Source organism: Pocillopora damicornis, chromosome 6 (genome assembly GCF_964200805.1).
Source record: "Pocillopora damicornis chromosome 6, jaPocDami1.2, whole genome shotgun sequence".
Lineage (NCBI taxonomy): Eukaryota > Metazoa > Cnidaria > Anthozoa > Scleractinia > Pocilloporidae > Pocillopora > Pocillopora damicornis.
Genome location: NC_142675.1, coordinates 17,461,075 through 17,488,458, shown reverse-complemented (window position 1 = coordinate 17,488,458; position 27,384 = coordinate 17,461,075). Strand labels below are relative to the sequence as shown.

At 37.5% G+C, this 27,384-nt stretch overlaps 2 protein-coding genes across 4 annotated transcripts in view; one reads left to right on the top strand and one right to left on the bottom strand.

Moving 5' to 3' along the window:
- Window positions 1-1,238: 1,238 nt before the first annotated feature.
- LOC113681936 (uncharacterized) lies at window positions 1,239-6,592 on the bottom strand. 3 transcript variants are annotated; one of them, XR_003447233.2, is made up of 5 exons: window positions 5,960-6,418; window positions 4,890-5,115; window positions 4,303-4,670; window positions 3,487-3,570; window positions 1,239-2,355 (listed from the first exon to the last, which is right to left on the bottom strand). XR_003447233.2 is itself a non-coding variant. In XM_027199069.2 (4 exons), exons 1-4 carry the CDS (start codon window positions 6,286-6,288, stop codon window positions 2,182-2,184), a joined length of 813 nt encoding a protein of 270 aa, XP_027054870.2. In that variant the 5' UTR covers window positions 6,289-6,592; the 3' UTR covers window positions 1,239-2,181. The 3 variants fall into 3 exon arrangements, 1 of the variants encoding a protein (XP_027054870.2); XR_003447232.2 differs by having other exon boundaries at window positions 3,487-4,670; XM_027199069.2 differs by lacking the exon at window positions 4,303-4,670 and having other exon boundaries at window positions 5,960-6,592.
- A 154-nt stretch (window positions 6,593-6,746) lies between these two features.
- Window positions 6,747-27,384, top strand: part of LOC113682070 (dynein axonemal heavy chain 2) — a 61,147-nt gene continuing 40,509 nt past the window's right edge. Inside the window, exons 1-29 of the mRNA XM_089210712.1 lie at window positions 6,747-7,236; window positions 7,566-7,911; window positions 8,030-8,194; window positions 9,225-9,463; window positions 10,050-10,241; window positions 10,993-11,130; window positions 11,941-12,048; window positions 12,380-12,556; window positions 13,302-13,460; window positions 14,047-14,229; window positions 15,646-15,723; window positions 16,401-16,537; window positions 17,376-17,522; window positions 17,887-18,043; window positions 18,597-18,731; window positions 19,176-19,280; window positions 19,422-19,592; window positions 19,990-20,118; window positions 20,294-20,409; window positions 21,047-21,142; window positions 21,651-21,851; window positions 22,169-22,325; window positions 23,157-23,363; window positions 23,914-24,207; window positions 24,609-24,762; window positions 25,539-25,645; window positions 25,860-25,942; window positions 26,241-26,334; window positions 26,949-27,035. Coding sequence (XP_089066838.1) covers window positions 7,006-7,236; window positions 7,566-7,911; window positions 8,030-8,194; window positions 9,225-9,463; window positions 10,050-10,241; window positions 10,993-11,130; window positions 11,941-12,048; window positions 12,380-12,556; window positions 13,302-13,460; window positions 14,047-14,229; window positions 15,646-15,723; window positions 16,401-16,537; window positions 17,376-17,522; window positions 17,887-18,043; window positions 18,597-18,731; window positions 19,176-19,280; window positions 19,422-19,592; window positions 19,990-20,118; window positions 20,294-20,409; window positions 21,047-21,142; window positions 21,651-21,851; window positions 22,169-22,325; window positions 23,157-23,363; window positions 23,914-24,207; window positions 24,609-24,762; window positions 25,539-25,645; window positions 25,860-25,942; window positions 26,241-26,334; window positions 26,949-27,035 — 4,593 coding nt within the window. The 5' untranslated portion in view covers window positions 6,747-7,005. The remainder of the gene's footprint in view (window positions 7,237-7,565; window positions 7,912-8,029; window positions 8,195-9,224; window positions 9,464-10,049; window positions 10,242-10,992; window positions 11,131-11,940; window positions 12,049-12,379; window positions 12,557-13,301; window positions 13,461-14,046; window positions 14,230-15,645; window positions 15,724-16,400; window positions 16,538-17,375; window positions 17,523-17,886; window positions 18,044-18,596; window positions 18,732-19,175; window positions 19,281-19,421; window positions 19,593-19,989; window positions 20,119-20,293; window positions 20,410-21,046; window positions 21,143-21,650; window positions 21,852-22,168; window positions 22,326-23,156; window positions 23,364-23,913; window positions 24,208-24,608; window positions 24,763-25,538; window positions 25,646-25,859; window positions 25,943-26,240; window positions 26,335-26,948; window positions 27,036-27,384) is intronic.

Genomic DNA, 27,384 nt, shown 5'->3' with positions numbered 1-27,384 from the left:
TCGACATAAACCCAAGGAAACTGTAGCGGTTGATTTTCATATAATTGGTCAGGAAAATATCGCGACTTAACTAAGCCAATCACGGAGCGAGATATTGCAAAACGAATTCACTCCAAAATCTCTTCCGACACTCAATTTGAAATTCCTCCGACATTGACCAGTCTAATTCAAAACATAACTTCATTGTTAAATATAATTCCAAATGTTTGCGATGGTAATACAGTCGAATATTCCTCGCATGACTGTACGGTGAAAATGAGATCATGCAAAAAATCTAAATGTTTCAAAACGTTATTTCTCATGAAAAATATCCACTCTGAGATGCTAGTGCTGCAGTTTACGGAAAAGAGTTGTTGTTGTTGACCACGTTGATGTCAAGTAGCATTCAATAATAACGTTATGTCTATTTTTTTTTTTGGCTGATCTTGACAGATTAAAGCTAGGTTTTGTTTAGGGGCTAACACCATCACTTCTGGGCCAAGTCGCACAGTCCCACAGGCTTAGGTTATAAGGTTTTCTGAAGAGTGAAGATTAAGGGTACGAATCAAAAGGCCAAGTTTGAATCAAATTCTTGAATTCGTGGCAAAAACACAAAAATTCAAATTGTCGGACATCTTTCTTTCGGGTTCACAAGTGAGATTTTGATCACACACGTCCCACCTTCCATCCGCCATTTAGATGTATGTATCTCCTTTGAACTTTCGCCGATTTTTCCAATTTTGTTGCAACGACGCGAAAAAAAAAGGGACTTCAAAATAGCGCATATCTATTTCCTGAGGTGTTATTCACCATAGTTAACAGTACTTCTGTTCACACAATGCAAGTTTCGTCTGCGGTGCCCATCACAGTTCTCCTTGAACACAGTCATGGTGCATACCAACATGTTTAAATTTGCCATGCCTTAAAATACCCATCAGAAGCAGACAGAGCGCTCTCTCTTCGATTAAGTGTCGTAAAACCAAAACCAAACTTATCAAAACGGTCAATCAGAGGAAGGGAAAATACCTTTAATCGCCAAAGAGAACTCAAAGTGAAATCAACCTGACTGTATAAAGCGCGCGGGAAAAAGCGTTTTGCGTCTGATTGGTTGAGAGAGAGGCACGAGCTTTCTGGAGCAATAACTAGGCGAAGTAGAGCAAAACAAGAGCAATCTTGGATTACCTTTAGCATTCAATTGAAAATCGCACTAAAATATTAGGTTAAAACATAGAGCAGACAACAGAATTACGGACACAAAGTAACAATATAATCAATTTTATTGAGATGGCTTATCTATAAAATCTTAAGGGAGAAGAGGAACAAAAGAATTTACAATGAAAGGCAAAAAGTACAAAAAAACAAACAAACAAAGAAATTAAAGGCAGAAAAGAGACAAATTTTCTTCGGAGGTAGTCATGAGGCTGGGTTGTCAATTTTTAAGTAACTTCACCAGTCACCGACTGGTTATGAAATTTAGTCGTATTTCAAAAAATTATTTGTAATTACAAAAACATTTAACAGCAATAGAGAAATGCCAAAGAGAAACATGGATAATAAAAATGCATGATTCAAGAATGTGGCATTTGGATATGTTAGCATCACTGTTAAACCCAAGGAATTGGGAACAACAGAAACATTTTTGTCACGTTGTAATGGTGATGAAAAGAAAAAGCCAGTTAGATGTGGAAAAAACTGCACTGTAAGCACCAAAAGTTGTATCATTTTAGGATTTCCTGGAAAGCATACATTTCCTTATCTCTGGATTGATTTTCCTTGACAAAGTAGGTTGAACATTTAACAAGTTCCTAGTTTTTTTACCCTGACAGTGCAAAGGCATTCTTGGCCACCAGGTATCATATTTTCCGTCATGTGGCTATAAATTTTGCTAACAATATGATCTGACAGACTACTAACCCAAAGATGAAAAGATTTCCCAATAAAACATGACCTAACTAGCCCCTTGAAAATAAGAAGGAGAATAAATAAGAGAAAGGAATGGGCAGAAGGCCACAAATAGATTTCCAAAACAATTTGAAATACCATGCCTTGCATGAAAGCTATCCTTCCATTGGACAGCATACACTGGTACCATCTGCTACACCAAACCACCAATGTCATTTTCAAACCAAAAAAAAAAAAAAGAAATGAAGTTGACTGCAGCACAGCATGACTGGGATACCCTTCATCAGCTGGTGGTGTCCTTTATAAGGCTCCCTTTGGCTTGAATCCAAAAGCAAGTTTCTGCCTGTTGTTTCTGTTTTTGTTTAGAATTAGGTCTTGGGCAGCCTTTTCTTGCTTCTTGATCTCTCGTTCCAAAGACATTTTCTGTTCAGTTAATGTTCTTCTTTCTTCCACCATTTGTAAACGTTCTTCTGCCTGTTTGTCCAAGGGGAAAAAAAAAGCCAAAATAATCAGAAGGAGGTCACAAATTAGAGAACTTACTCTTCTCTTCTCTTACCTGCTTCATAAGGAAAGAAGATACTTTCCAAACAGGACGAACTCAATCAAGATAGGAATTTGTTTTCTTGTCCCAGAGAAAAACTCTTTGTGAATTGTAATCATTACTTTTCACTAAAATAATAGAGATCTCCATGAAGACACCTTCATGTTTATGGTTGGGTCTTCCTTGCAACTTTCTCCATGTCCCAAATACTATGCAACAGAGACTACACATGAACAACTATGGTGACTAGTGTTTAACAGGTATGATTCATTTTATTCAAGGTAACAAAACCCCCACTGGTATCAGCTTAACCACCTCTTTCCTAAGGAACTCTTTCAGAAAATTACAGGGATGTTTCTAACCCAGTAAGTTTATTCACCCCTATGCTGTTGGTCACCTCGATGCTGGAGCTATAGCCACAATCATGACTTTGCAAGAACATCTGTACCATGCAGCAAAGGGACAGACCATACTGAGGTAAAATCTGTCATGTTGAAAAAGAGTCCATGACCTATAATTTCAGTTAACTTTCCATGGTAGTTTTAGACATTCAAGTTTGTCAAAAAAAATAAGACTATAGGGTTGAATATTGGCACGTCTGTACCATTTTCAAAATGACAGCTTTTACAGAAGAGGTTGAACACAGAGATCAGTAAAAAACAAACCAAACTTGACGACTGTTGCAAGATTAGTTCTTCCTGCAGTGTGATGAAATAGAAGTAAATTTCTTTTAGTTTCTGGTGACTACTGACAGCTAAAGCAAACAAGACAGAACTGGTTTAATACTTGTAACGAATTCACCTCACATTACATGAAGGTAATCACATTTAAAACCCCATTGTTATGACATAAACCTTTGGAAAAAAGACGTGTGTAAGGAGAGATCTAAAGATGGTTGAAGCTCTCAAGTAGACATACAGTGGAAATTAACACAAACCAAAACTATCCCTTCCATGCCCTACCATGCTATATGTAAACAGGAAAAGGATAGTACAAGTTACCCACCAAAAAAAATCCTTCAACACTAGCATCAGTGTAGTGAATCATAAAAAAAGTATACATACCAACTTTTGATTCGCTTCAGTTAGTCTTAATTGGAGTTCATCAACTTTGCTCTCTAGCAGAGTAATTTTACGACGTTCCTCCTCCTAAAAAAAAATGCAGTTCACTGTCAACAATTGGTTTGCATAAATATCTTTTCTTTTATCGATAACATTGTACCAAAATGAACCAAATACACTGTACACACCCCAGAATCCTAGGTTATAAATTGTGAATGAACAATGTTAACATGAACAAGAAATGGCACCAAAAATCAAGAAGTCAACCCTTCATGCCCCAACATTGGTATTGATACCTTTAAAATTCCTATGGCACAAACAGAGAGACTTTGTGTAACAATCAGGAGCTTCTTCACTTCTTAAATCTATGATCATTTCCTTTATTCTCATGACCTTAACTTTTGATTCAAGGGTGATATTGTAAAGAAAAATTAGAAGCCAATCACTGCTTGGGGTTGAAGGGTTAGACTTGCAAAGGAAGGGAAAACTGATTAACATGGAATATAGAAATACTTCCCCACTAGAAGAAGTGCTCCAAGATATAACATTTAAGGCCACAACCAGAGAGGAAAAAAGGCAGATAAGCACAATTTTTGGTACCTTTCCTTCCTCTTACAGCTACACCTTAATACTATAAACAAGTATACAACACATGTATCATATACATGAACAAAAATCTTTTGATCAGAGGAAAATGCACAGCTCATTTTGTTTAAACACAAATAGTAACAAACCTTGTATGTATGTGAACTTAGAAACTTATGCTTAAAACTGCTTTGTGAATCACATGAATGGCCGTTTTGTACCATTTATACATACACATATCCGCCTAACAATTCCTATGAAATGCTCCAAGCAAAGTCTCCTTGAGGAAATCCTTCACAGTCTGCAAAGACTTGAACTCTCCCAGAAAAAGTTTCAAATTAGTGCTGGCACAAAGTGGAATGTTCCTTCAAGAAGTGACCTAAATAATTTTTTTCCACTAGGCAAAAGTTTCTAGGCAAACAGCAATTTTAAAAATTGCGCAGTTCTTGAGTAATTGCAGTCTTTTGTGAATGTCTAGATTGAATGTCATGTTCAAGGATAGAACGGCACAAGAGAAGGGTAGGATTAGATCCAAATGCTTGAAAAGACTGACTGCTAGCTCTTGATAATGTTTTCCTGTTGAACTGATCCGTCAAAGGTATCTGTGGAAACAATCTAAGTGTTTGCAGAAAAACCACACAGTTTTACAAGCAATGATGAGAATTCTGGACAACAACATGGAACCTTGAAAGGATACAACTGGAGCTTGTCCTAGAAACAAGAAAGACCACTTGCATGTTTTCTTAGTTTTTAACCCTCTTCCCTCAATTTAGAAACATGATACCTCTACACAATAAATTATAGGGTATTTAATACTGTACCTCTTTCACTTGTTGTTCTTCGATTTGCTCCTGACGCTTTTTTTCAAATTCTTCCACCATCTGCTTCTCCATCACTCTTTTAGCTTCCTCTACTCGCTTCATGACTTCAGCATCAATTTCATCTTTTCTTTTTGCAAGTTCTTCCTCCACTCTCTTAGCAACAAGATCTTCAACTCGTTTTTGAGTTTCTTCCTCAATCATCATCTTTTCTTTCTCAGTGGCTCGACTACAAAATAATAATTAAAAAAACAGCTCTTCCTTTAGCATCATGATGTACATTTTCATCTTAGGTGAAACTGATTTAAATAATGACAATAATCCTACAAATTAGTTCTCTTTACCCCTTTTACTCTCAAGATCTAATTAGTAATTCTCTGTACTGTCTACCATTGATTCTGGTGGCATAAATTTAGAGAATTTGGTATTGGATCAACTAAAAATTTCCTAATTGATTCTTCTCTTTGTTCTCATCACTTTTCTATTTTATTTGTATTAATATTGTAGGGAGAAATACCGTCTTGGTTACTCAAGGGAGTTAAAGGTTACCTAAAGGTGCAAATTTTAAATTTGTCAAAACCACTGGCTTTTATTTCATACTTGAGTAACATTTAATCCTTCAACTCATGTGAATGATGCAAACTTCATAACTTATTAATTCTTGGAGGGGGAGAAGATAGAAAAGGAGAGAAAATAAAGGTTAGTTTTTCATATATTGTGCGTTAATATTTAAATATGAAGTTGAACACCTTACACATTGCATCTTCTTTTCTTTGGAAAATAATAAAAACAAGACACTTCCAAAAACATAGGCTTCATATGCTACGTCAACTCTTATGTTACAATGTGTAAGCTTAAATGTAAAATGATGCTAGAGATCAAAGAAGGCCTGAGAAACAAAGACTGGAGGAAATTACATAATTTATACAACAAGTTTGTTTTACAAAATGCATTTCCATAATTCGTCACCTACAGCACTAATCCTTGGAGAGCTCACAAATGAAGAGAACCAGTTGGATAGGACATCACACACATGAAACTAAGATCTATAATAACAAGATCTAGAAACTTACATTTTTCTCTGTCGTTCCATCTCCTGTAATCGTTCTTCTTCCTCTTTTCGTTTCGAGCCAGGATCGTCCTCTTTTCTTTTCACTATAGAACGACCAAATCGATCAACACTGGGAGAGCGAGATCTACTTCTCGAATATCTCTTCTTCCTACGTGGTGATCGAGAGCGGCGCCGAGGTGATCGATCCCGACTTTTCCTCTTGGTTGATGATGGCGTCGCGCTGGGAGAACGACTTCTCGTTCGCCGGCGATAACTGCGCTCTTTCTTGTGTTTACGGCGCGGGCTGCCACTCTTACTTCTTGAACGTGATCTAGACTCACTCTTGGGCATTTTAAAGGTATTAAAAATATATCCAGGTGCTAATATGGCCTCTTTAGGAACTCATTGCAAAAACCCTTCAACTTCACAAAGATGAGTAATTTACATGTTGTACCAAGCCCCTGCCTTTAGGGCAGGGTCCCCCCCTCATTGACCATCGAGGAGCGCAGTAATTTTACTTCACTCTGACCATAAAATGAAATTTTTTTTAAGTCAAAACTGAATTACATTACAATCACTTGTGAAATTCCTATTGTTTTGTAATACAACGCACGCGATTTCAAAATTGTTTGATGAAAAATGTCCTCTTTTCTTTGTTTTCCTCGTAAGTCCCGATGTTTTTGGTCAGCGAAAACCAACCATAGTTTCTGTGGTATAACAAACATATATTTCCCAAAGTTTTTAATCTAAGAGGGGTGGGGAGGAGAGGCTTAGTCAACACATAAACGAGGCAATTGTTGCCACAATGGTTGCTATGACAATGATTAGACGAAAATGGCGGACTCCTTCATGAAAATACTCAAGTAATCTCTATCACAAAAGACGTATAAAGAACATTTTTTTTGCCTGATACGGTCTACGCATTAAAAATTCCTCAACTTTGTTATTCGAGGAAAGCCTTGCATAGATCCTCAACCAATGCAGGCCGTGTTGTGAGGAGTTGAAAAAGTTTTTCAGCTGTGATTTTGTACATGTAGACTAGTGATCAAAATTTTTGTGCGTAAACAAATGGATTTGGACCGCGAAGATGCATCCAGTTTAAAGGGTGGCGCTACTGATGTTATATCTGAAGCAGCTGGAGCAGTGATATTGGCGGAATCCTCATTAACGGTACCAGACGAGAACAAAAATGGCGAGTCAAATTCTTCATCTGAAAGTGGCTTGGAGGTTGATCGAGGCTCTGTCGGCAACGGTAGCAGAGGATCAGAGGGCGAAAGAGAGTTTGATCCTGCTGAAATGGTGAGAAGAATATCTCAGAAAACCTTGTTGTCCACAAGTAAATCAATTGCAATAGTTTTCCGAGGTGCATGAGCTCAATTTTAGACGCGCACACGTGTACAATTTGCAAAAAATTGCATCTAAGACGTACATGTTATTAAATTAGATCCCCATGCAAGCTATGTTATTTTACCTATCCAACGGTATTTTTTTACAGCCTGCTGAATGCATTCGTGTTTCTGCTCGATGATACGTAATAGCTGCCGAGCAAGTTAGATAATAAATGATCCATATCTATTTTTATTTCAAAATGTTTACTTACTTCAGATGCCCAAATGTCTTATTTGCAGGTCCCTCTCATTAAGGAAAGAGTCACTTTAAGTGCACTTAAATCCGACATGTGGAATGCAGAACATGATTCTACCATCATTAAATTCCTAAAAGACACTTCTGTTAGACTGCTGGTGGTTTATATTGACAAGCTGTTAGGATTACAAGTTGGTTTGTCTGTTCCACCTCATCCAGTGGAAGAAATGACTTTCATGATTAGGTTTGAAAATGCCACACTTAACCCTGATAATATTGAACGAAAATTGCAGTTTGGTACAATCAGAGCCAACCACATTGAAAGTCTTTTGAGGACAATGACCAATGTGTATGCTCCTCTTTTTTTTGGAAACAAATCCTGGCCAGACAGTATCCTTTTAAAAATATCGTTATCTCTTCTCTATGTTTTAATTGAGCATTTAATTAGAGCTTCAGGTGGTTTTTGGAAAGCAGTCATAGCTGTTACAGATCTTTAACTATAGATTAGGTATCAAAAATGACTTCTCTGCACAGCTGCACAAATTCATGGCTAATCTCACAGACACACGCTATAAGATGCAAGGCAAGACAGTGTTATATGTCCCAAATGAGGGAACAAAACTGCCTGTGGAGGATGCTTCCAAGAGTAAAGAATTTGTTCAGCGTTTAGAAAGTAAGAAATATTAAGCAAAGTATGTGTTTACTTAATATTGTTAGTTAAATTTAAGTGTCTATCCCAGCTTGTTCAGCAATGCAGTGAGGCAAAATACTCTTAGTGTTAATCCTTTTCAATTACTTCCTTTTCACCCCTCAACTCCAAAAAGTGATTAACATGTAACTTTTCCCTATTATATCCCACAAACATGTAATGATAAAACTCAAACTTACCAGATAAAGTTGTCTTGATCTAACACCAATTTCTCATAACTAATTCAAAAGGAAATGTGTAGCAGCTAGATGGGAGAATTAACAATCAGATCTTGGGTGTAACATGGTTACATAAAGTATGCCCAAAAGATTGTTATTTAAGGCCTGATTGCATATGTTCCAATTAAAAAAAGTATATTACATCATGTTGATTTGATTTGATTTGGAAACATTGAAATTAAGTAATTACTGTTAAGGCTAATTTTAACTGTGAAGATTTAAATTAAATTTTAAATCCCATTTGACCAAAGTTCAAGCTTGTAATAAAGATAATTCTATCTGAATTACCTCGGAAGATGTTTATATGCATTAATTTTGTAGCCTTTATTATGTCTACATGTATCTTAGTTTATAAAAGTTCCACAAAAGAAGCAAGCAAATCATGGTGGAGTCTGCAACAGAGATTTTCTAGTTTTATTTTCTATCATAATGATGAAACAAAGACTTGTTTTAGAAATAAGACACATGGAGCTAGTTTGTTAACCCTTTACTCACATGAGTGACCAAGAAAGAATTTCTCCTTACAATATCAATAAAATGTCAAACAGACAAGTGATGAGAATAAAGAAATTACAACAAGAAGATTATTACTGGTGGTTGATTCAACACCAGATTCTCCAAATTAACATCATTAGAAATGTATGGCAGACAGTAAGGAGATTTACCTTTGAGATCTAGGAATGAAAGGGTTAAATGGACCTTTTACTGTCAGTGACTCCCTTGTCTAGTGTGATTGTACTGAAATACATATTTGCTTTTTTGCCATTTATTTTTAGCTGCCATGATCCACTGGACAAGACAAATAAAAGAGGTGCTTAGTAGTCAAGACACATTTGAAGCAGCCGAAAATTCAGGACCGCTAGAAGAGATTGAGTTCTGGCGCAGTCGCTGTGCTGATCTGTCAGGAATCAGTGACCAGCTGGACAAGCCAGGAGTGAAGAGAATACAGTCAATTTTGGAGCACTCTAAGAGTTCTTATGTTGCTCCATTTCTTAAGCTCTCAAAGTTGATTCAGGTCAGTCTGCCTGTTGGACTATCTGTCAGTCCAGAGTTGTTAGTATAAGAGCAAGTAAAAGGTGAAAACCATGATTGGCTAGTCTGTCATCTTTAGCCTGCTACTTTTACCTCATTTATCACCATAATTGCTGGTTAAAAAGTTTACAGCGATGGAAAGGAAATTTGCAGAGTAGCCATTTGCCTGCTCTAGGTGGAATTCATAATTTGCCAATAACAGATTTCAAAGTGTGAGTCAATCCCATGTGTAGAAATTACTTGAGGGCTCATGTGAGCTGCTTGCCACTAGGACATTTCTTTATTGAATAGCTCTCACTGTTGCCTCTATGACAACCTCTCTGCTCACAGCTTTTTAGTTTCCTTCCCATCTCAAACTTATTGACAGTCCTTTCTGTCTTTCTGTTTGTCTGCAATTCAGTTTGTCAGTCAGTTAGTCTGTCTCAGGTTTGCTGGTGGCTCACAGTAACAGAGTGATTTCAGTCACCAACAATATGCAAAGTTAAGTGTGGTATATATGTAAAGAGCTAGAATATTATAAATTATTGTACATCTCTTATGTAATGTAACATTTTGATTTTGTCCAAAAGGATGGTTCTGCCCAAGCCCAGAGTAATCTTAAGTTCCTGTCCACGCTGAAGGGACCATGTGAAGATCTTGCTCAGGCCCAACCTAAGGACATTCCAGGGATGTTGCCAAAGATCCTCAACATAATTCGTATTATATGGATGAACTCTGAACATTACAAGAGTAGAGAAAGACTGACTGGTTTACTGAGAAAGGTAGGAATCAGTGGTAGAGTGTGAGTAAATAGCAAACAGTGTACAGCTGAGGGATGAAACTTAATAGAGAGTAAATGTAGACTGAGATAAGAAAATACTAGGCTTGATGTCAAATGTATGAATGTGTTTTAGTCATTTCATCCCTTGAATGTCTGTATGGTAAAGGACAAGGTCAAGTTTTTACTCAGGCCAAGTAGCTCACCCAGTAGGAGCTTATCCTGGTTTTCTTAGCATGAAGAAACTTGAAGTATCACTACTTCTCCCTGGATTGGGGGCCAGTCCATTGCAAGGTTACCCCCTATATTATTTCATCAGACTTCCCTGACAATTTGCCGGTACTCATTTGGGAAAGGTATTCCATATTGTAGTGTTCCACTATTGCATAGCTTTCCTGTTGTTGTGTCAGGGAAATGGGATAAAATGGTGGGGGTGACTTGCAGTGGATTAGTGGATTAGCATCCTGTCCAGGGGGGAGTAGCAAATTACTCCTGGTTGCTTTATGCTACAGAAACTGGGATGAACTCCGCCTGGATGGGCCATGTGGATTGATAGCTGACTTCACCTAGATTACTTTTCACAATATTCTGACAGTGTATGAGAAAAACGAGCTCACATAACAACAGTGATGTGAGGTGCATTCTTTATTATTTTGATTCTTTTGCTGGGCTGTTAATGCTCTTGGTATATTAAATTAATGTTTTGATCTTTCACTGGTTGAGAATTGACCAATAATACTTGTTTGCCTTCTCAGGTTAGTAATGAGATCATCAAAAGGTGTAGTACCAAAATCTCACTTGATGATATCTTTGAGGGTAGGATCAAGACAAGTATGCAAGGACTACAGGAGAGCATTGAGTGTTGTGAGTCATGGAAACACACCTACAGTAAGGTAAAGTTACTGTCAGTGGTATAATTAAAGTAGAGAGATATGAATGATGAAATGAAGTTGTTTTTAACTGCACCAGTTTGCAGAGTATGGCAAATGAGATCTTGTATGTGTAGAGCCATTTTTAGCTTTGTGCATCGCATTGAGTACAACCAAGAGTCCAGAACTCACATATGTATGTGATGTAGATGCTGGGAAATTGATAGTTTTAAAAAGAATTTGTACTATTTGATACTCTGCAGACTGGTAAATGGAAATTAATCAATAATTATTAGTCCTGTAGATGATTTAGAAGATAAACATGATGCTCAAAGCTTTATTCAATTGAAAGAAACAGTAAAAAACAAGGTACTGTATTTCCTCTAAAAAGCACCTATGTTCTAACAAGCACCCACCCTTAAGGTCATAATGTCAAGTAAGTGCCCCTTTGAATAAACAAGGGCTTCCCCTCCTCTCTCAGGTTTTTAAATTGAAGGGATGCAACCTGTTCTTATTGCAACTTTCTTTGTAACTGTTTGAGCTTCAACTATAGCTGAATCAATATGGGAGAATGATAAGTGCCCTCCTTTTTAGCTGAAATATTAAATAAGCACACAGGTGCTGATCAATGAATTTGAATGTAATCCTGCAAGATACCATTTTGGGGCTACTATCTGAACTAAGAAGTCATGTGTTGGAAGCAACATGGGTTTCCTATCTACAAGAGCAGGACAAAAATTATTGCTAGCCATAATTGTTATAACAGAAGAGAAGACTTTTTTTTAACTTTTTGGTCTGCTAATTGTTTTAGCATTTAACTTTAATTGCTTACAGATCAGTAGAATGCATTCCAAGTTGTCAAGTGAGAAATGGATTCTTGACCAGAGTAGCATTTTTGCTCAAGTGGATGCTTTTGTGCAGAGGTGTAAAGATCTCTTGGAGGTATTGTGGTGTGCATTATATTGTCAGTTGCAATTTGTTGAGCAAAATTGATATGAATTGAAAGTAATAGATTAGTGTAGGAAGGAGAATAAAAAGCTCTTAGAATTAATCTCCATTGACAGTAGGATTAAGGAACAGAAAAAAAAAATTGTGGTATTCAATAGATACAAATTAAACCAAGGAAAATTTGAACCAAAATGTTTAATGTCATACTTAGAATACAATACTAAATGTTATAAGCAGTTTGTTAATTCCTTTAGTGCAAATGACTAATCTTGTACAATAAAAACTACTCATCTTGAAATTCTCCATAAATGTGTGAATTCTGTAGGTATGTGAAGGGCAAATCCACTTTGCAAGAATGTATGATGGCGAAAAAAGTCCCCTACCTTGCTTCCATGGTGTACGAGGACCTGAGGTGGTCAGAAGCTTATTGGAGATTGAGGCAACATTTGAGAAGAATCTGCAAATCCTTAAAGATGTCAAGAAAACTATTTTAGATGTTAAGGTAGGAACAAAATAACACAATGTTTGATTTGACATTTGTGATCCTTGCAGTATGTGAGTCTGGTATAGCATGTGAATTCTGGGGTGGGTACCAGGGTCTTCCAGATTTTTTGCTGCATATGTGCTGCTGGCTTCTCAGAATCCCAACCCTAGTATAGCTATTTGTTGGCCTATTATAGACAATCTTTGACACTTTTTTGGTTATACAGGGACAACCTTTCAACTGCAAATCATCCATGTTTAAATCCCTACAAACCAAAATTTCTCACCTCCAAAATCCTGAAAATGTAAGCCTCCATTCAAGCAACTCTTGACAGTGCAACCCTGTTGTAGTCAATCCAGTCATGAAAATGTGACCCCATCCAATGGCACATCCCTATTGGCCTATAATTGTGAAGAACCCTCCTTACCCCTCAGGACATGAACCAACTTATAGAAAAACTTACAGCAAGTTCTCTGTCACTCAGAGGTAGAGTGTCAGATAATGAAACCCAAAGGTCTAACCTGAGATTTCTCATTTGAGACTCAGATTTTTTCTAGGTCTTATGCTCAAAGTGAATGAATACCATCATAACATTATTTGCACTGTTACATGAGACAATTTTTTTCTGCATCTAAGACAGTTTGTAGAAAAGCCTTCTGTAGGTCTTACTCATCTGTGTTGAGGTACATAGGTGTCTTAAGGTTGCTAATTTTTATGTCCCTCTCTTAATTAAATTAATTTAATTTCATGTCTTTCTTATCAGGCAACAACTTGGCATGATGATTATAACAGATTCCGTGCTGGTGTAAAAGATTTGGAAGTGATGGTTCAGAATTTGATGTCCTCTGCATTTGAAACAATAACAACTGTCCAAGAAGGTGTAGAAATTTTGGACATATTCCAACATTTGTCATCAAGAGAGGTAAAATCATCATTTCTTCATTCTTTGCATTATCAATTGAAGACGCTAATTTACTTCAAAATTAATATATCTTTCTTGCCACAAAGACTTTAAAAATCCCCCCTGAAGGTTTGTTAATTTCCAAGGCCTCTAAATGGAGGAGGGCTCTTTAACCCTTTAATCCTATGAGTGACTCACATCTTATTTCTCCCCACAATGTTACCCCTGAGTCACACATTAAGGTCATGAGAATAAAGGAAATGATCACCAACTAAAGAAGTTCTTGATTGTTAAACAAGTTCTCCTTGTCAACAACTCAGGAAACGTGTAGAGAACAGTATGGAGAATATAGGTATTGATGTTAGAGTGTAAGGGTTAAGAGGGAGGCCAGTAGGGGGCTTATTTAGAACTTGATGAAGGCAGAAATGTGAGTCATTTCTTGCTTGTGAGTTGTTTCCCAGATTTACATGGCTGTGTCTCTTTGAAGGCTCAAAGAGTGGAACTTGTTAGAGAGGGGAGGTTTTAAAAAAGGGGGAGGCCTAATAGAGAGGTGGGCTCATTACAGCAGAGGTCTTATTGAAAGTGTTCTCTGTATGTTTTACTTCAGGCCATCAGACGTACAATTGACAAGAAGACAGTGGAAGTGTACCAGCTTTTCAATGAAGAACTAAACCTTGTAAAGAAAGAGTTCAATACCAAGACAGTGGACTTGCCACCTATGTATCCAATTTATGCAGGATCGGCAGCCTGGGCAAGAATGCTTAAAAGGAGGATAGATCGACCAATGAATGTAAGCTCCTTGTCTCCAACATGAAGCTTTTATTTTATATGGGGAGGGGTTAATAAGTGGATAGGATTCTAGTACATCACAGATAAATTGTGTCAAGATCTCCAGTTTTCTTGCCAAGATCTTCAAGGATCTTTTGCTTTCTTGCCAAGATCTTCAAGGATTTTCAAAATTCTTGTGAAGATCTTTTAAGACGGTCAAAGATCTTGGAAAGAAAATGAAAGGTCCTTGAAGATCTCGGCAGGAAAATGAAAGATCCTTAAGATCTTGGCAAGAAAATGAAAGATCCTGGAAGATCTTAGCAAGAATTTTGAAGATATTTATTCCAAAGATTTTTCAAGGATCTTCATTAAGATCCTTATCAGGATTTTGAAAGGTTCTCATGAAGATCTCCTAGGATCTTAAAAGATCCTTCAAATATTTTCACTAGGGTAGTCTGCTTTGAGCCCAGCTTCCTCAATGCAAATGTCTTCAAGGGTCTTTTCTTGCCAAGATCTTTAAGGATTTTTTGTTTTCTTGCTAACATCTTTAAGAGTCTTTTGTTCTCTTGCCAAGATCTTGTCAGGATTGTAAAAATCATTGTCAGAATCTTGGCAGATCCTTGAAGATCATGGCAAGAAAATAAAAGATCCTTGATGATCTAAACAAGAACTTTGAAGATCCTCAAAGATTTTTCAAAGAGCTTCACTAAGATCCTCAATAGGATCCCCAAAAGTTCCTCACGAAGAACTTTTAATTTCCTAAAAGATCCTTCAAAGATTTTCACTAGGGTTACCCATCTATTAAGAGAGTGGTCACCAGGTGACATAGCAAAACAATATGACAATATGAAAATAGGAAATATCTTTATTTCAAGTACTAAATTCAATTTACAATGGAATCTATAATTCTATTTTTTTTTACATTTGTTAATAGCAATAAAATTTTAAATGTAAATACATTACTAATATGTTTGCTAAGAAAAAACATAAAATATGTTTAAAAATATGTTGACTTTGATTGAAATAGGTAAGATTTATCTAGGCTGAAATCTGGCAATAAAGAATTAAAGGCTGATATTGAGAAAAATGTAAAAATTGGCAATAAAAAGATCAAGGAGATGGCTCTTTCAATAGCGTCAATATCAATATCCATAGGAAATTATCTTTTCTACTGTCAGAGTAGAAGCCATCATCTGATGCAAATGATTCTGCTGTTTACTTCTGCCCACAAGTATACTGTCAAGATGTCAGTCATCATCTTTGACAACAGTCCTTTCATGACTACTCCTACTTGGATGAATGTGTTGTATAATAAACTGTTACTCGTAGGCTCAAAGTATTCACTGAATCTTATTGCGTTTTTTGATTAATGTCTCTTTCTCCCCACAAGGAGTTGAAGCAACTGTTTTTTTGTTGGTAATTTGCCTTTTTCTCACAGGTATTGAACAAGTCATTTTTCTTGCCACTGATTGGGACTGGAGAGGAAATCAGATCACAATACCAACAACTTGCTCAGGTGCAGTAGTTTAAAGCAGTACTGTACATATTGACTGAGTGGGAGGGCCAGATGGTTAAAAAAATGGCATAGTCTCCATCTGTGTGTGACATAACTAGGAGTCAAATATTTTCCTGTGTTGCTCAACCTTTTTCAGTCAATAAGTTTTGTATCATTTGACTGCTGCTCTCTCTCTTCCTTTTTGTTGTCCTTAATTTTTGTCTTCAGATCTTTACCTCTGCCCTAGCTTTTAGAGCAAGTTGAAATCGTCTTAATTCTCATTGCTTTTAATTTTTTGTTAATTGTGATGTAAGCTGTATTTGAAAGCTGCCCTAGGACACTGTGACTTAATTACATAAAGGAGCTTATTTCGACATCACAAGTATTATAATAAACCTGTTCAATTCTTTGACTTTGCATAAAGCAAATGTTTTTCTTAACCCTTTAGCTCCCAGATGAAATTTGTAATTCTTCTTACTGTCAACCATACAATTCTTATAGTTTTAGTTTAGAGGATTTAGTTTTGGATCAACTAATTATTCCCAAATTGATATTTTTCTTTATTCTCATCATTTATCTGGTCGATATTTTATTGATATTGTCAGGAGAAATTCTGTCTTGGTCACTCATGGGAGTTAAAGGGTTAACAGATTAACAGTGTAAACACACTCATCACCATTTGTCTTCTGCCCATACAGGCTCTTGACGAATTTGTTAGAAAGACTTTCAATGAATGGACTTCCACTGTCGACAAGGAGGCTACTAGACTGTTGGAGATTCCTCTCATGAGGCGTAGCTCGGACAGATCTGGGACACTTGACCTTAATTTTGACAGGTTAGTAAATTGCTCATTAAAAGAGTGACTGGAGGAAGGTTTTATTTGACTTTCAATACAAAATAAAATTGGTGCGATTCATCATGAAAATCGTGATAATTTGGGGGGACTTTTAAATCAGGAGTATGTCAGTCACCTGGGGCCCTTTTTTTCCATCCATCTTTTTCCGTTGATGGAGTGAAGAGGAAAACATTTTTCTAGAAAAAGTTCCTTTTCCATTCTTGTGCTTCCAGAATCAGATCTTTTCTCGGAATAAGTGCTACATTATAGCAATTTTCAATCGGATTTATAAAAAATCTGGAATTACTTTAAATTTGTTTTGCCTCACTTTGACCTTTGATTGGTCTAGAAAACTTTTGCCATCCTCTCAAGTAATTAGATGTAAAACTAAAAACAATCATGACTTGGTTGCTCACGTTTTTTCGCGCATAAGACAGCTTGGTCAGTTTAACTTTGAGTTCTCACTGGGTTTAAAGGGTGTTATAACATAGCTAGATAATTTGTCTAATCAAATTCAATTGCGCGAGCGTGCTTCATATTCCTATTGTGCACGCTCATGACGTCAGCAAACAAATCCCTCGAGAGAAAAAATTTTTCCTACGAAAGATGCGTAAGAGTCAGAGAGCAACTCTAGCTTCTTGAGTGCTCTCCAAACTTCCCGCGTGCTTCATATCTCGATGAACGCACAGCTGACGTATGAACCAATTGTTAATTTTTCTTTTCTTCTGAATGGCTGTTGTGATTACTTTGGTTTTAGTTTTACAACAATCACTCTGAAAGCCCTTTATTTTATATCTGTCTTTTAATTTCTAATAATGTCATATCTTGTTATTTGCAGGAACCTTCTGAAGTTGTTCAACGAAATCCATTACTGGGAGAAATTGATGTTTGAGACTCCTCACTATGTCTCTGAGCTTTACATGAAGAAGGAAGATCTACGTATTCTTAGGGAAAATGTCTTGCTTGTTGTCCGTGACTACAACAGGTTTGTGCTAATGATGAATAGTATGGCCAACATCGGTTTTGGTATTAAATGCCTTACAGTATTACAGTAACTGATCCTCTGGCATGAGATATTAGCTTGTCTCATTGCGAGGTACAGTAATGTTTAGAGTTCAAATTTGGTACATAAGTGCTTGTTACCTCAATGTACTCCTAAGTAGATAAATCTTATGTTCAAAAGTATTTGTGTCAAAGAAATTGTCGAAAGCCCCGCTGAAGAAGAAGTGTTATGGGAATTTTCTCTCTATCGTCCTTATCATTTGCTGGTGGCTGCGATATTTCTATTTCATGTCAGAAAATTGTTGTTTATACTTTACTTGAACTTGGCATTGTCGCTTGTTTGGCAGGATCATAGCAGTTTTGTCCTCTGAAGAACGTGGTTTGTTCAGAGAGAGAATCAGATCACTGGACAAAAAGATTCACCCTGGTCTTACCAAGTTAACGTGGGCTTCAAAGGGAATCTCAGATTACTTCATTGGAGAGTGCAGGAATAACTGCAGCAAGGTACATGCACTCTTGATTTACAATACCAATCTTTGTTAGAAGCAAGCTGCAAACGGTGCAATAAAACATGGTTTCAATCGTTACTTAAGCAAAGATTGACAAGAGATAAGAGCGATTTTCAACTGAGTGACAAGGAGTCCAGGATTTTATTGTTTGTGTTTTACTCTTCCCAATTATTGGTTGGATGACTTGCTTTGTTAAAACAGAAATTCACCAGTTTTTTTCCCAATTTGTCTCCAACCATCCTAGATGATCAGGGATGTCTAATTCGTTGTTTGAAGAAGCTTGTGAATGAGATTATTTTAAAAAAAGTCTAGTTTGTATATTTCCTTGACAGACTAAAGCTATGTATTCGGAAAACGGAAAATTGACGTTGATTTTTTCTTTGTGTTTTAACATCAGTATCTACAATTTAGAGTTACACAAGTATGCTAATTATGGAATGGTTGAGGAACAGTAGGATATGCCCTTGAGGTTTTATCCAACAAAGACATCTGTTCATAAAGGCAGTAAATGTTACTTAAGTTATTAAATGTGCATTTGCATTTTGTAGGTTCAAGATATAGTGGATGACTACAAGAATGCCAACCTAACCATCTCCAAGAACTGCAAGAAGATCAGTGAGATGTTACTTGTCAAAATTGATGGCAAAAGAGTGTATGACAATCTGGAATTTGAAGAAGAACAGGTAAACCACGAGAAGATTCTGGATATGATAAGGAGACTGCTTAGCTCTCTCAGTTTGTGGGTTTTTTAGCCGGTTCGTTGGGGCAGTAAGTCTATCGGTCAGTCCATAGTTAGCTGGTCCATCCTTCCGCTAGTTGTTAGACTGTCAGTCCATCAGTCATTCTCTCAGTCAGTCCATCAGTCAGTTGGCCCAACCTTCCGTTGGTTGGTAGACTTTCAGTTCATCAGTCCATCTGACTGTCCCACTTGCTCATCTGTCAGTCGGTCAAATGCAAGTGATGAAACAATCAATCAGTCAAACAATCGATTAGTCAAGATAACTAGGCTAAGTAATAGGTACGGTGCCTTTAGCGATTAGGTTAATGCTGGTGACTAGAAACAGCGGAAGAGCTTAAATAGACTAGTTCTAGATACAACCACTGATCTTTCTTCGATTCCTTTCCAGAAAAAACACCGAAGCATTGTGCAGACAAGACTGCAGGTCACTCATGTAGAGATTGTTAGCATCATGAAACAGACGTATGAGGTTTTCAAGCATGATGGCCAAGAGGTATTATGGATTGTCGTATTTGATGTGAAATGTAAAGACTTTTATCATTGGAAAAAGTTGAAAGGTCTTAGCTGAGATTCCCAAACAACTGTTTGGTAAAGGTAACGCGGGCTTATTTGTATTTTCTATATTGTTTGGCAGGTGCAAGCCCATTGGTTGCGCTACACTGAGAAAATGGATCGTATGGCTGAAGAGGCATTCAGATTGAATGTAAAATGGTCATTGCAGGAACTGTCCAGAGCCATTAATGGAGATGGAAAGAGTGCTCCAAACCCGCTGCTCAGGGTCAAAGTTGTACTGGAAGGAGATAAGGTTTGAAGCGTAATTATTGAGGTGTTAAGGTTTACAGCGTTCTTTTGATTGGGGATTGGACCAGACGCTAATCATTTTGAGAGCACATTTCGATTGAGCTTCGCAAACTAATATAAAAGTAATTACAACAGCCAATCAGAAAAAAGGTGAATATCACAACAAACCAAGGAGAATTCAAAGTTAAACGAGCAAACTATCAGAAGTGCGTGAAAACGCGAGTGACCTAATCACGATTGGTTTCAGTTTTGAATCTGATTGGTCGAGGAAGTGGCACGACCAATCACAGTGCAAAGTAATTGAAAACCAAAACAATCCCAAACTACTTTCGACACTCAAATGAAAAGTGTCCCGTCATTATCTTAAATATTCTTTAAATCTGCTTTTTTGTAACAATCAGGTGGAATTCTCACCAACACTGAAGAAGCTTGCTAGCATGATGGACAACATTGCAGTTCAGTTGACATCTTGTCTGTCAGTTTTCCAACGGCTCCCGGATATTCTTACCAAGAAACGTTCTGTTAAAGATGTAAGTGCAACAAGGTTTCTGAAAGACATAAATCACACAGTCACCAAAAATTTTATATTTTGTTTCAAACTACCTGCATAAATATAAATTAGTAATATTTATACTTCAAAAAGTGGCTAACGAACCTTCAAGTTGGCAGCTAGTTAACTTTTGTGTGTCGTTTGCTTTGTTGCAGCGTGTCTGTGAGATAATTGAAAGGGACGAAGAGACAAAGAAAATCCAAGCCAGCATCAAAGCTGGAATGTCAGCAAACGCCTCACATCTGCAGTCATACCTCAGCACATGGGATAGGTATGAATCATTAGAGCGATTTTAATTGGTCCAGAAAATTAGGATCACGACGACACACGATTGCCAGTTAATCAAGTTAATCAGAATCAGTTCATCAAAACTAAGCCAAAATTTATCGTCGTGCATAAGTGCTAGTGCAAGCATGATGCGCACACTGTTCTATTACTGCTCAAATCGATATGCCAATAGCCATCATGTTCGAAAATTTTGTTACAGTTCTAATTAAGGGGAAAAGAGGACATAAACCAAAGGGAAATTCTTTGAAATAACGCAATTTTATAGTAGAACCTCCACTCTTGAGCAGAAGTGCCCCTAAAATGAAGGCAACAGATGGCAAGGCTTTATGGGCATTTTTCTCATTCATGCTTCTTAAACTCGAGGGAAATTCCTTTGTTTTCTTGTTTCGAGTGTCTCGAAACTCGACTCGAGCCTGGATCCTCAATCCTCGAGGTTTTTTCGAAAATTGAGGATCATGAATTGGGGAACGAGGATCGAGTTTCGAGGGACTGTCAACTTACTTTTGAGCGGCACTGTTCATCATCATCGTCACCCACCAAGTTGTACTTGACGCTACGTGACGTATAGTGAATCAGTAATTGCCATGTTAAACGACTGATTGAAGCCCATTGATGTTTAGTTACCGAGAAATCTGGGAGATTCAGAAGGATGCCTTCATTAGGAGATACCAAAGGCTAAACCCACCGGTCTCCTCGTTTGATGCTGACATCTACAGGTTTGTGAGTCTATAATCGCTACTGGGACTCTTCTAGTCTAAACTTTAACCCTTTACTCCCAAATATCTGAATGCACATTCTCCATACTGTTCTTTAAGCACCTCCCAAGGTGCCGGTAAGGAGAATTTGTTTAACGTTCAAGAGTTTCTATTGTTAGTGATCATTTCCCATGACCTTTATGTTTGATTCAGGAGTTATATTGTAAGAAGAAATATAATGCTCGTCACTCTTAGGTGTTAAAGGGTTTAAGTGCTATTTCTTCACTCAAACTACTCGACAATGTTAATAGGACTGTTGTTTTAGTAAAACTAGCTGTAATCCGATTTGATCTTGTTAAGTTGTTGGTCATCCATGCTCCATGCTAGCTCTACTATGTTTCCTTCATTTTCTACGCTTTTAACCGTTTTCTTGTTATTTAAGCGAATTCTATAGCCATAACAGCCTGGAGTTGCCTGACATATTCCTTGTAAACATGAAAAGTTAACCAATTTTTTTGAAACTCACTAGGTACACAGAAATTGCCAATAACTTCCAGAAAGAGGAGACAGTGCTCAATATTGATTTTGTGCTCCTGGACAACTCGCCGCTGAAGTTCGCTCTTTTGAGCCATTGCAATGAATGGCAGAACAAGTTTACTACTCTTCTGCGTGAAATGGGAAGCCAAAAACTGCTGGAACTGCACAACTTCTTAAAGGACAATGCCAAAAAGTAAGTATTGAGTACCATAAATGTTTTGATTCCGTGCAGTTTAAGGTGGTTGTTTGTGTAAAAAAAAAAGGTGGGGTATAAATATTATAAGACACCTGTTTATACTCAAAATAAACCAGAAAACTAGTGAAAGTCAGTTATGGGGTCGGAATTGGTTCTAGCTTTCTATTTTCTCCGTTGGGAGGATTGCAAGAGTTTTTGACCCCTTAAAGAGAAGACTGGCGAATGAATAATAATATTTTGAAACTTTGACGCTTAACTGACAACTACTCTTTGATTATTACTTACTTGTGGTGCATTTTATATCATCTTAACAGGCTCAGTGCTCCTCCAGAAACCTTAGATCAGTTGGGTGATAGTCTGGCTTTGCTGGAACAACTCCAACAAGATTTGCCAAACATCGAGGCCAAGTTTCCGCCTTTACATCAACAATTTGCCATTCTTGAGAAGTACGAAGTTGCTATTCCAGAGGAGGTACGATAATTTCATCACCTGTTTAAAAGTCAAACCCACTTTGATTTCTTTGATGTTTTCTTTCTTTTAAACAAGGAATAAACGCGTTGTATTTGTAACCAGCGAAAGGTTCTGGGTAATCACTGTGTAATTAAAACTTCTGTGGAGTACTATTTATTTACGCTGTAGAAAATGGTTCTAATTTTTGGTTTGATGGATCAAAGACTGTGCAACCTCTCGAATGAAAGCCTCTGAGCATTTCGTTCATTTTAGTTTCTTTCATCACAATCCAGTTAATGTGTAGGCTGTTTCTCTGAAATGTGACCACGTTGTTCATAATCTCTTAACCATCGTTTCCTTTACGTAAGATGTTTTTTCGTCTTGTAACAAGCATGGGAAAATAAACATATTTTGAATCCGCATGAGGAGTCAAACTCAGACCATCGGATTTCGGGCTCCGCCGATGCTTTACCATTGAGCTACAGAGACTCTATGGAGAACAAGGCTATTGTTCAGTTCATATCATGAGACACGTGTCCAGCATAGTGCTAGGATTAGCAAAGTCAAAACGTTTTGTTTTAATGTACATGTATAGGAAAAATATAATTTAACTTTAAGGGCGACTAAATAGCTAACTATATTATGCCCTTCTCCATTTTCTTCCCTCTTTGTAATCACTATAAAAAAGTTTGTCTTTGTTGAAATAGAGGGAAAAAAAGGAACAAATAAAACAGAATAAGAAAGATGGTTATTGTTCCTCTGTTTCCCCCTTTTTTCTTCTTTGCAGAACAGTTGCCTCTTTCGGATACAAGAACTGAACTTTCATGCTGTTATTTGTTGACTTTCCCGCAGGTACAACAGATGCTCGATCAGCTGAGTGGCGAGTGGGTGTCCTTCCAGCAGTGCTTGATCGACAGTGATGCTATGCTGAAGAAAAGCAAGGAGAAGTTCAAAACAGGGCTGATTCATTCTTCAGAAGACTTTAAGAAAACTGTCTCAACGCTGTTTGATGATTTCCAGAACAAAGGTCCATTTAGCAGCTCTACCTCTGTAAAAGAGGTTCGTATGTGTGTAGCGTTTGTTTAGCTGTGAAGGAAGATCTTTAAATCATCACCACTTAACATAAATTAAGGGGCCTTAAGCCATAATTTAAAATCAAAAGTTAAAGATTAGAGGAGCAGGTTATTACGCCCTAAACGGTCCACAGGTTTTCTTTCCCTTAGCTGGTAGTTTCATTGTATAATTTTCAAAACTTTTAAAATCCTGATCTTGAATGAAAGCCGAGTAGCTTTACTGCTAGACCTCTATTTTGTGTTTTCTTGCCGCAATTGTCCTTCTGCAGGAGGTTTCTGTGAGTATTGATTAGACTCCATTTATTATCAGACCTGAAGCAGTCCTTCTTTCCAAATAGTGTTTACCGCACGATTAAAAAGTCTGCGAAAACAAAACAAAACCTAGTGCCTGAAAAATCTCTGCCCTTTCCGTTTAACCGTGTGACTATAGTGTAGTGAATTGAGGCAGAAAATACCATGACCATTGTATTTTTATAGTCATGCCGCATCGTCATAACTTCAGTGCGCGTATAATGAATGCAATATTTTTGTCTTAGGCTTTGGAGGAGGTCAAAATGTACCACGAACAAGTCACTAACTTAAAGACACAAGAAAACAAACTGAGACGAGGATTAAACATCTTCAAGATTGAGCAGCCTCCGTCGAAGGATCTGCAAGGGCTGGAGAAAGATCTGGAATACTTGGAGCAGGTTTGGACCATCACAAAGGAATGGGAAGACCTGTGGGATGCTTGGAAAGTTGGCAAATTCGAAGAGCTGGTCACCACCGATATGGAGACTACGTCGCAGTTGTTGTTCAAGAGGTTGAACAAGCTGGTTCGAGAAGTAAAGGTAAGGATAATTTGAATTCGCTCACATGCGATTGGTCTCGATGCATCATGTGACCCGTTATGTCCCCGTTAAAGCTAGGGAATATTTAGTGATATTCCCCAACTCGAAGCCTTTTACCTAAGTTTTCCCTAAGCTCCACTCTCTGAAACTCGCGGTGCGGGTAATCTTAGGGGACAAATATCCGAGAATATTTTCGTGCCAATTGGAGGCTATTGTTAAGTAATATATGTAATCCTACTTTGTGGTTTTGGGAGCAGATAGGAGCTGTGCTGAGAGAAAAATCTGTGGAAAAATCGGGATTGGACACTTCATAATAACAGATTATAGGTTGATAAAAATGTGACCTATAACTGCTATTTCTCTCGTCTACTCCTCAAATGTATCGTGATTTTTCCCTACAGGACAAAAACTGGGACATTTGTGACTCCATCAAGTCTCGTATCGAGCAGTTCAAGCGCACCATGCCATTGATCCAAGATTTAAAGAACCCAGCTATGAGAGACAGACACTGGGCACAAATCAAGTCTGAGGTTCAGAAGCCTTTTGATCAGAATGGTAAGTTAATTAATCTTATTACCTACTTTTTCTTCTCATCGCCTAGGAATGGAGCAACTTTGAATCGAGTGTCGAAAGTTATCCGGAATTGCTTTGGTTTTGACTTAATATTGCTCTGTGATTGGTCAATCAAATGAAAAGGTTGAAACGATAGCAACTTGGTCTTGCGCGTTTTCCCGCGCTTTAAGTAGTTTTCTTGTTTTCACTTTGAGTTCTCAATGGCTAATGAGAATGTAAAGCTTTGTTCTGATTGGTCGCTGGGATTACCTTGGTTTTGGTTTTTCGACACTCAATAGAAAAATTGAAACTTTGAGGGTTTTTTGAGTATGTGTTGAAGCCCTTGATTTGTCAAGGTTTCCCTCTTGGCGCGCGCGCGCTGGATGCGTGACGTGTAGTTTCACTGTGACAAGAATTACGTGAGCAATAGAAACACGCAGAGTCCGTTAGAGTAAGAAGCAAAAATGATCGAAAGCTATCCGAGATTACATTGGGTTTGCTTTAATTAATGCGCACTGTGATTGATCTAGAACACTTGCACCGCCTTCTCAACAGACTAAGTGCAAATCAAAAACCAATCGCGATTGTTGTCATTGCGATTTTCCAGCGCTTTAGGCAGTTTGGTTTCACTTCAAGTTCTCATTTGCTTCATTGTAAATTATATTTGGTCTGACTGAATACTTGGTTTTTTTTATACGTCACTCGGTCGCCAAGCGCTGTAGCTTCAACTTTTGTTAAAACTCCAGGTAGCCTGATATCCGTGTTGTTTTGTTTTTCAGCTGATGATTTTACTCTTGAGAAGATCATTGAACTTGGATTGGATCAGTTTGCTGAGCAGATCAGTGAAGTCTCCGCTGCTGCAAGCAAGGAGTTGTCCATAGAACAAGTATGAATTTCTCTTTATGTGTTGGGAATGTTTATGTGTCGCCACCGTGTGGTAATGTGGTGGAAGTCCGTGTGTCCTAAACGGTTGTATAACGGGAATTATAATACGTTGCATTATTTCACTTTTGAGCTTTTGATAACCAAAGGTATATTCTAGATGCTTAGGAGCGCCTTCCTATGTTAACGTTTCTGCGACAATTACTTTTTGTTGTTAGGCTATTACAGGCATTGCCGAGAGCTGGGAGCAAATTACCTTGGATATTGGACCGTACAAGGATCGCGGTCATTTCAGACTCAAGTACGAATTTACGATAACTTTAGATAGAAAACAAACAAAAATGAATTAAAAAGTGTTTCGTTTATCAGCACATTTTTGTGTAGGATGAACTTCGTGATAGCTCTATCCTATCAACAGTTGAGATTTTTTAATTCTGTTAGTAAATGTCATCTGTTTTGGTTGAAATTTTGTTTCGTCAACTAGGATCTGTTGTTATGATTATATTCATACCACTGATCGAGGGTTACTCGACCTAACTTTATACTAATTGCGGTTTTTATTTTCAACAAAATTCTAAGTTTTTTCCTCTGGTCTTCAGGGCAACAGACGAAGTCTTTCAACAGCTGGAAGATAACCAAGTTACTCTGTCCACCATGAAGGCTTCGCGATATGTCAAGGCTTTTGAAGTAGAGGTAAGATATATGAAAGGTCGAGTAGTTTTAACAGGATTGTTGGCTGGGAAAACTGGTTATTGAATGATGGTTCTCCTATTGGATACTCAATGGCTCCGAACTGAAAGTTTCCGGTTCAAGTCCCCGTGGAGGTCATTGTATTGTGTCTCTCGCCACGCGCGAATTTGAATTGTCGAGTTGTCAAGCGGGGGGGAAGAGGGAAGTTAGGGGATTACCGGCGATGGACCAGTTCTACGGGATAGTTTTGGTTTTGCTTTACTTTGCTCTGTGATTAGTTCAGAAAACTCAACCGCAGCCCTGTCACCCGCTTCTTCCACGTTTCAATTAATATGCTTGTTTTTACTTTGAGTTCTTATTAGTTTGTGATATTTCCCTTTGTTCTGATTGGTTACTGTAATTCATTTGGTTTTTGTTTTACAACACTGAATCAAAATGCGTTCTAGATACATGCTTGGTTGAGGTCATAGAACATCCCGTAGAAGTTTGTCTTTAATTGGCTGCTCCGAAGCTTTGCGTTGTATTGGAAGTGAATCTAAGGGTCGTATTGGTGATTTCGTTCATTTGTGATCAGAAGTGAACCTTGATATGGTTGTATCGCTTTTTCTAATTAACAGGTGGACAAATGGGAAAGAACTCTGTCTCTCATTCTGGAAGTCACCGAAATGATACTCACCGTCCAACGACAGTGGATGTACTTAGAGGTATGGAGGCAGTCAGTTCGGAGTATTTATAAGTTTACTAAGATGTCAGTGAAATGTTAGCTCCTGACACCATCACCGGAGGACAATGTTTTTATAATTCTGCGAGACCGAGTGAAGTAAACTCGGAATCAGTTGGACTGCAAGATCGTTTAAAAAGTCTAAAACCTCTTTTCATATCGAAGATAAATGACAGAATGTGTTAGGACTGCGTTACATGATGATATTTTACCACACACCATTGTTAAATTGGTATAAGGCTACTTTTGTTAACGTTTTCTTTAATGCATCCAACGATAATAAGGCTATTTATTTGTGAATGGAAAGGAAAATCGAAGTGATCTCGTATTTC

Coding starts and splice junctions, on each gene's coding strand:
- LOC113681936 (XM_027199069.2), bottom strand. CDS start 6,288: ATGCCCAAGAGTGAGTCTAGATCACGTTCAAGAAGTAAGAGTGGCAGC. Junction 3,571..4,889: donor AAGAACAACAAGTGAAAGAG/GTACAGTATTAA, acceptor ATTTTTTTTTAG/GAGGAGGAACGTCGTAAAAT. Junction 2,356..3,486: donor CTGAAGCGAATCAAAAGTTG/GTATGTATACTT, acceptor TTGGACAAACAG/GCAGAAGAACGTTTACAAAT.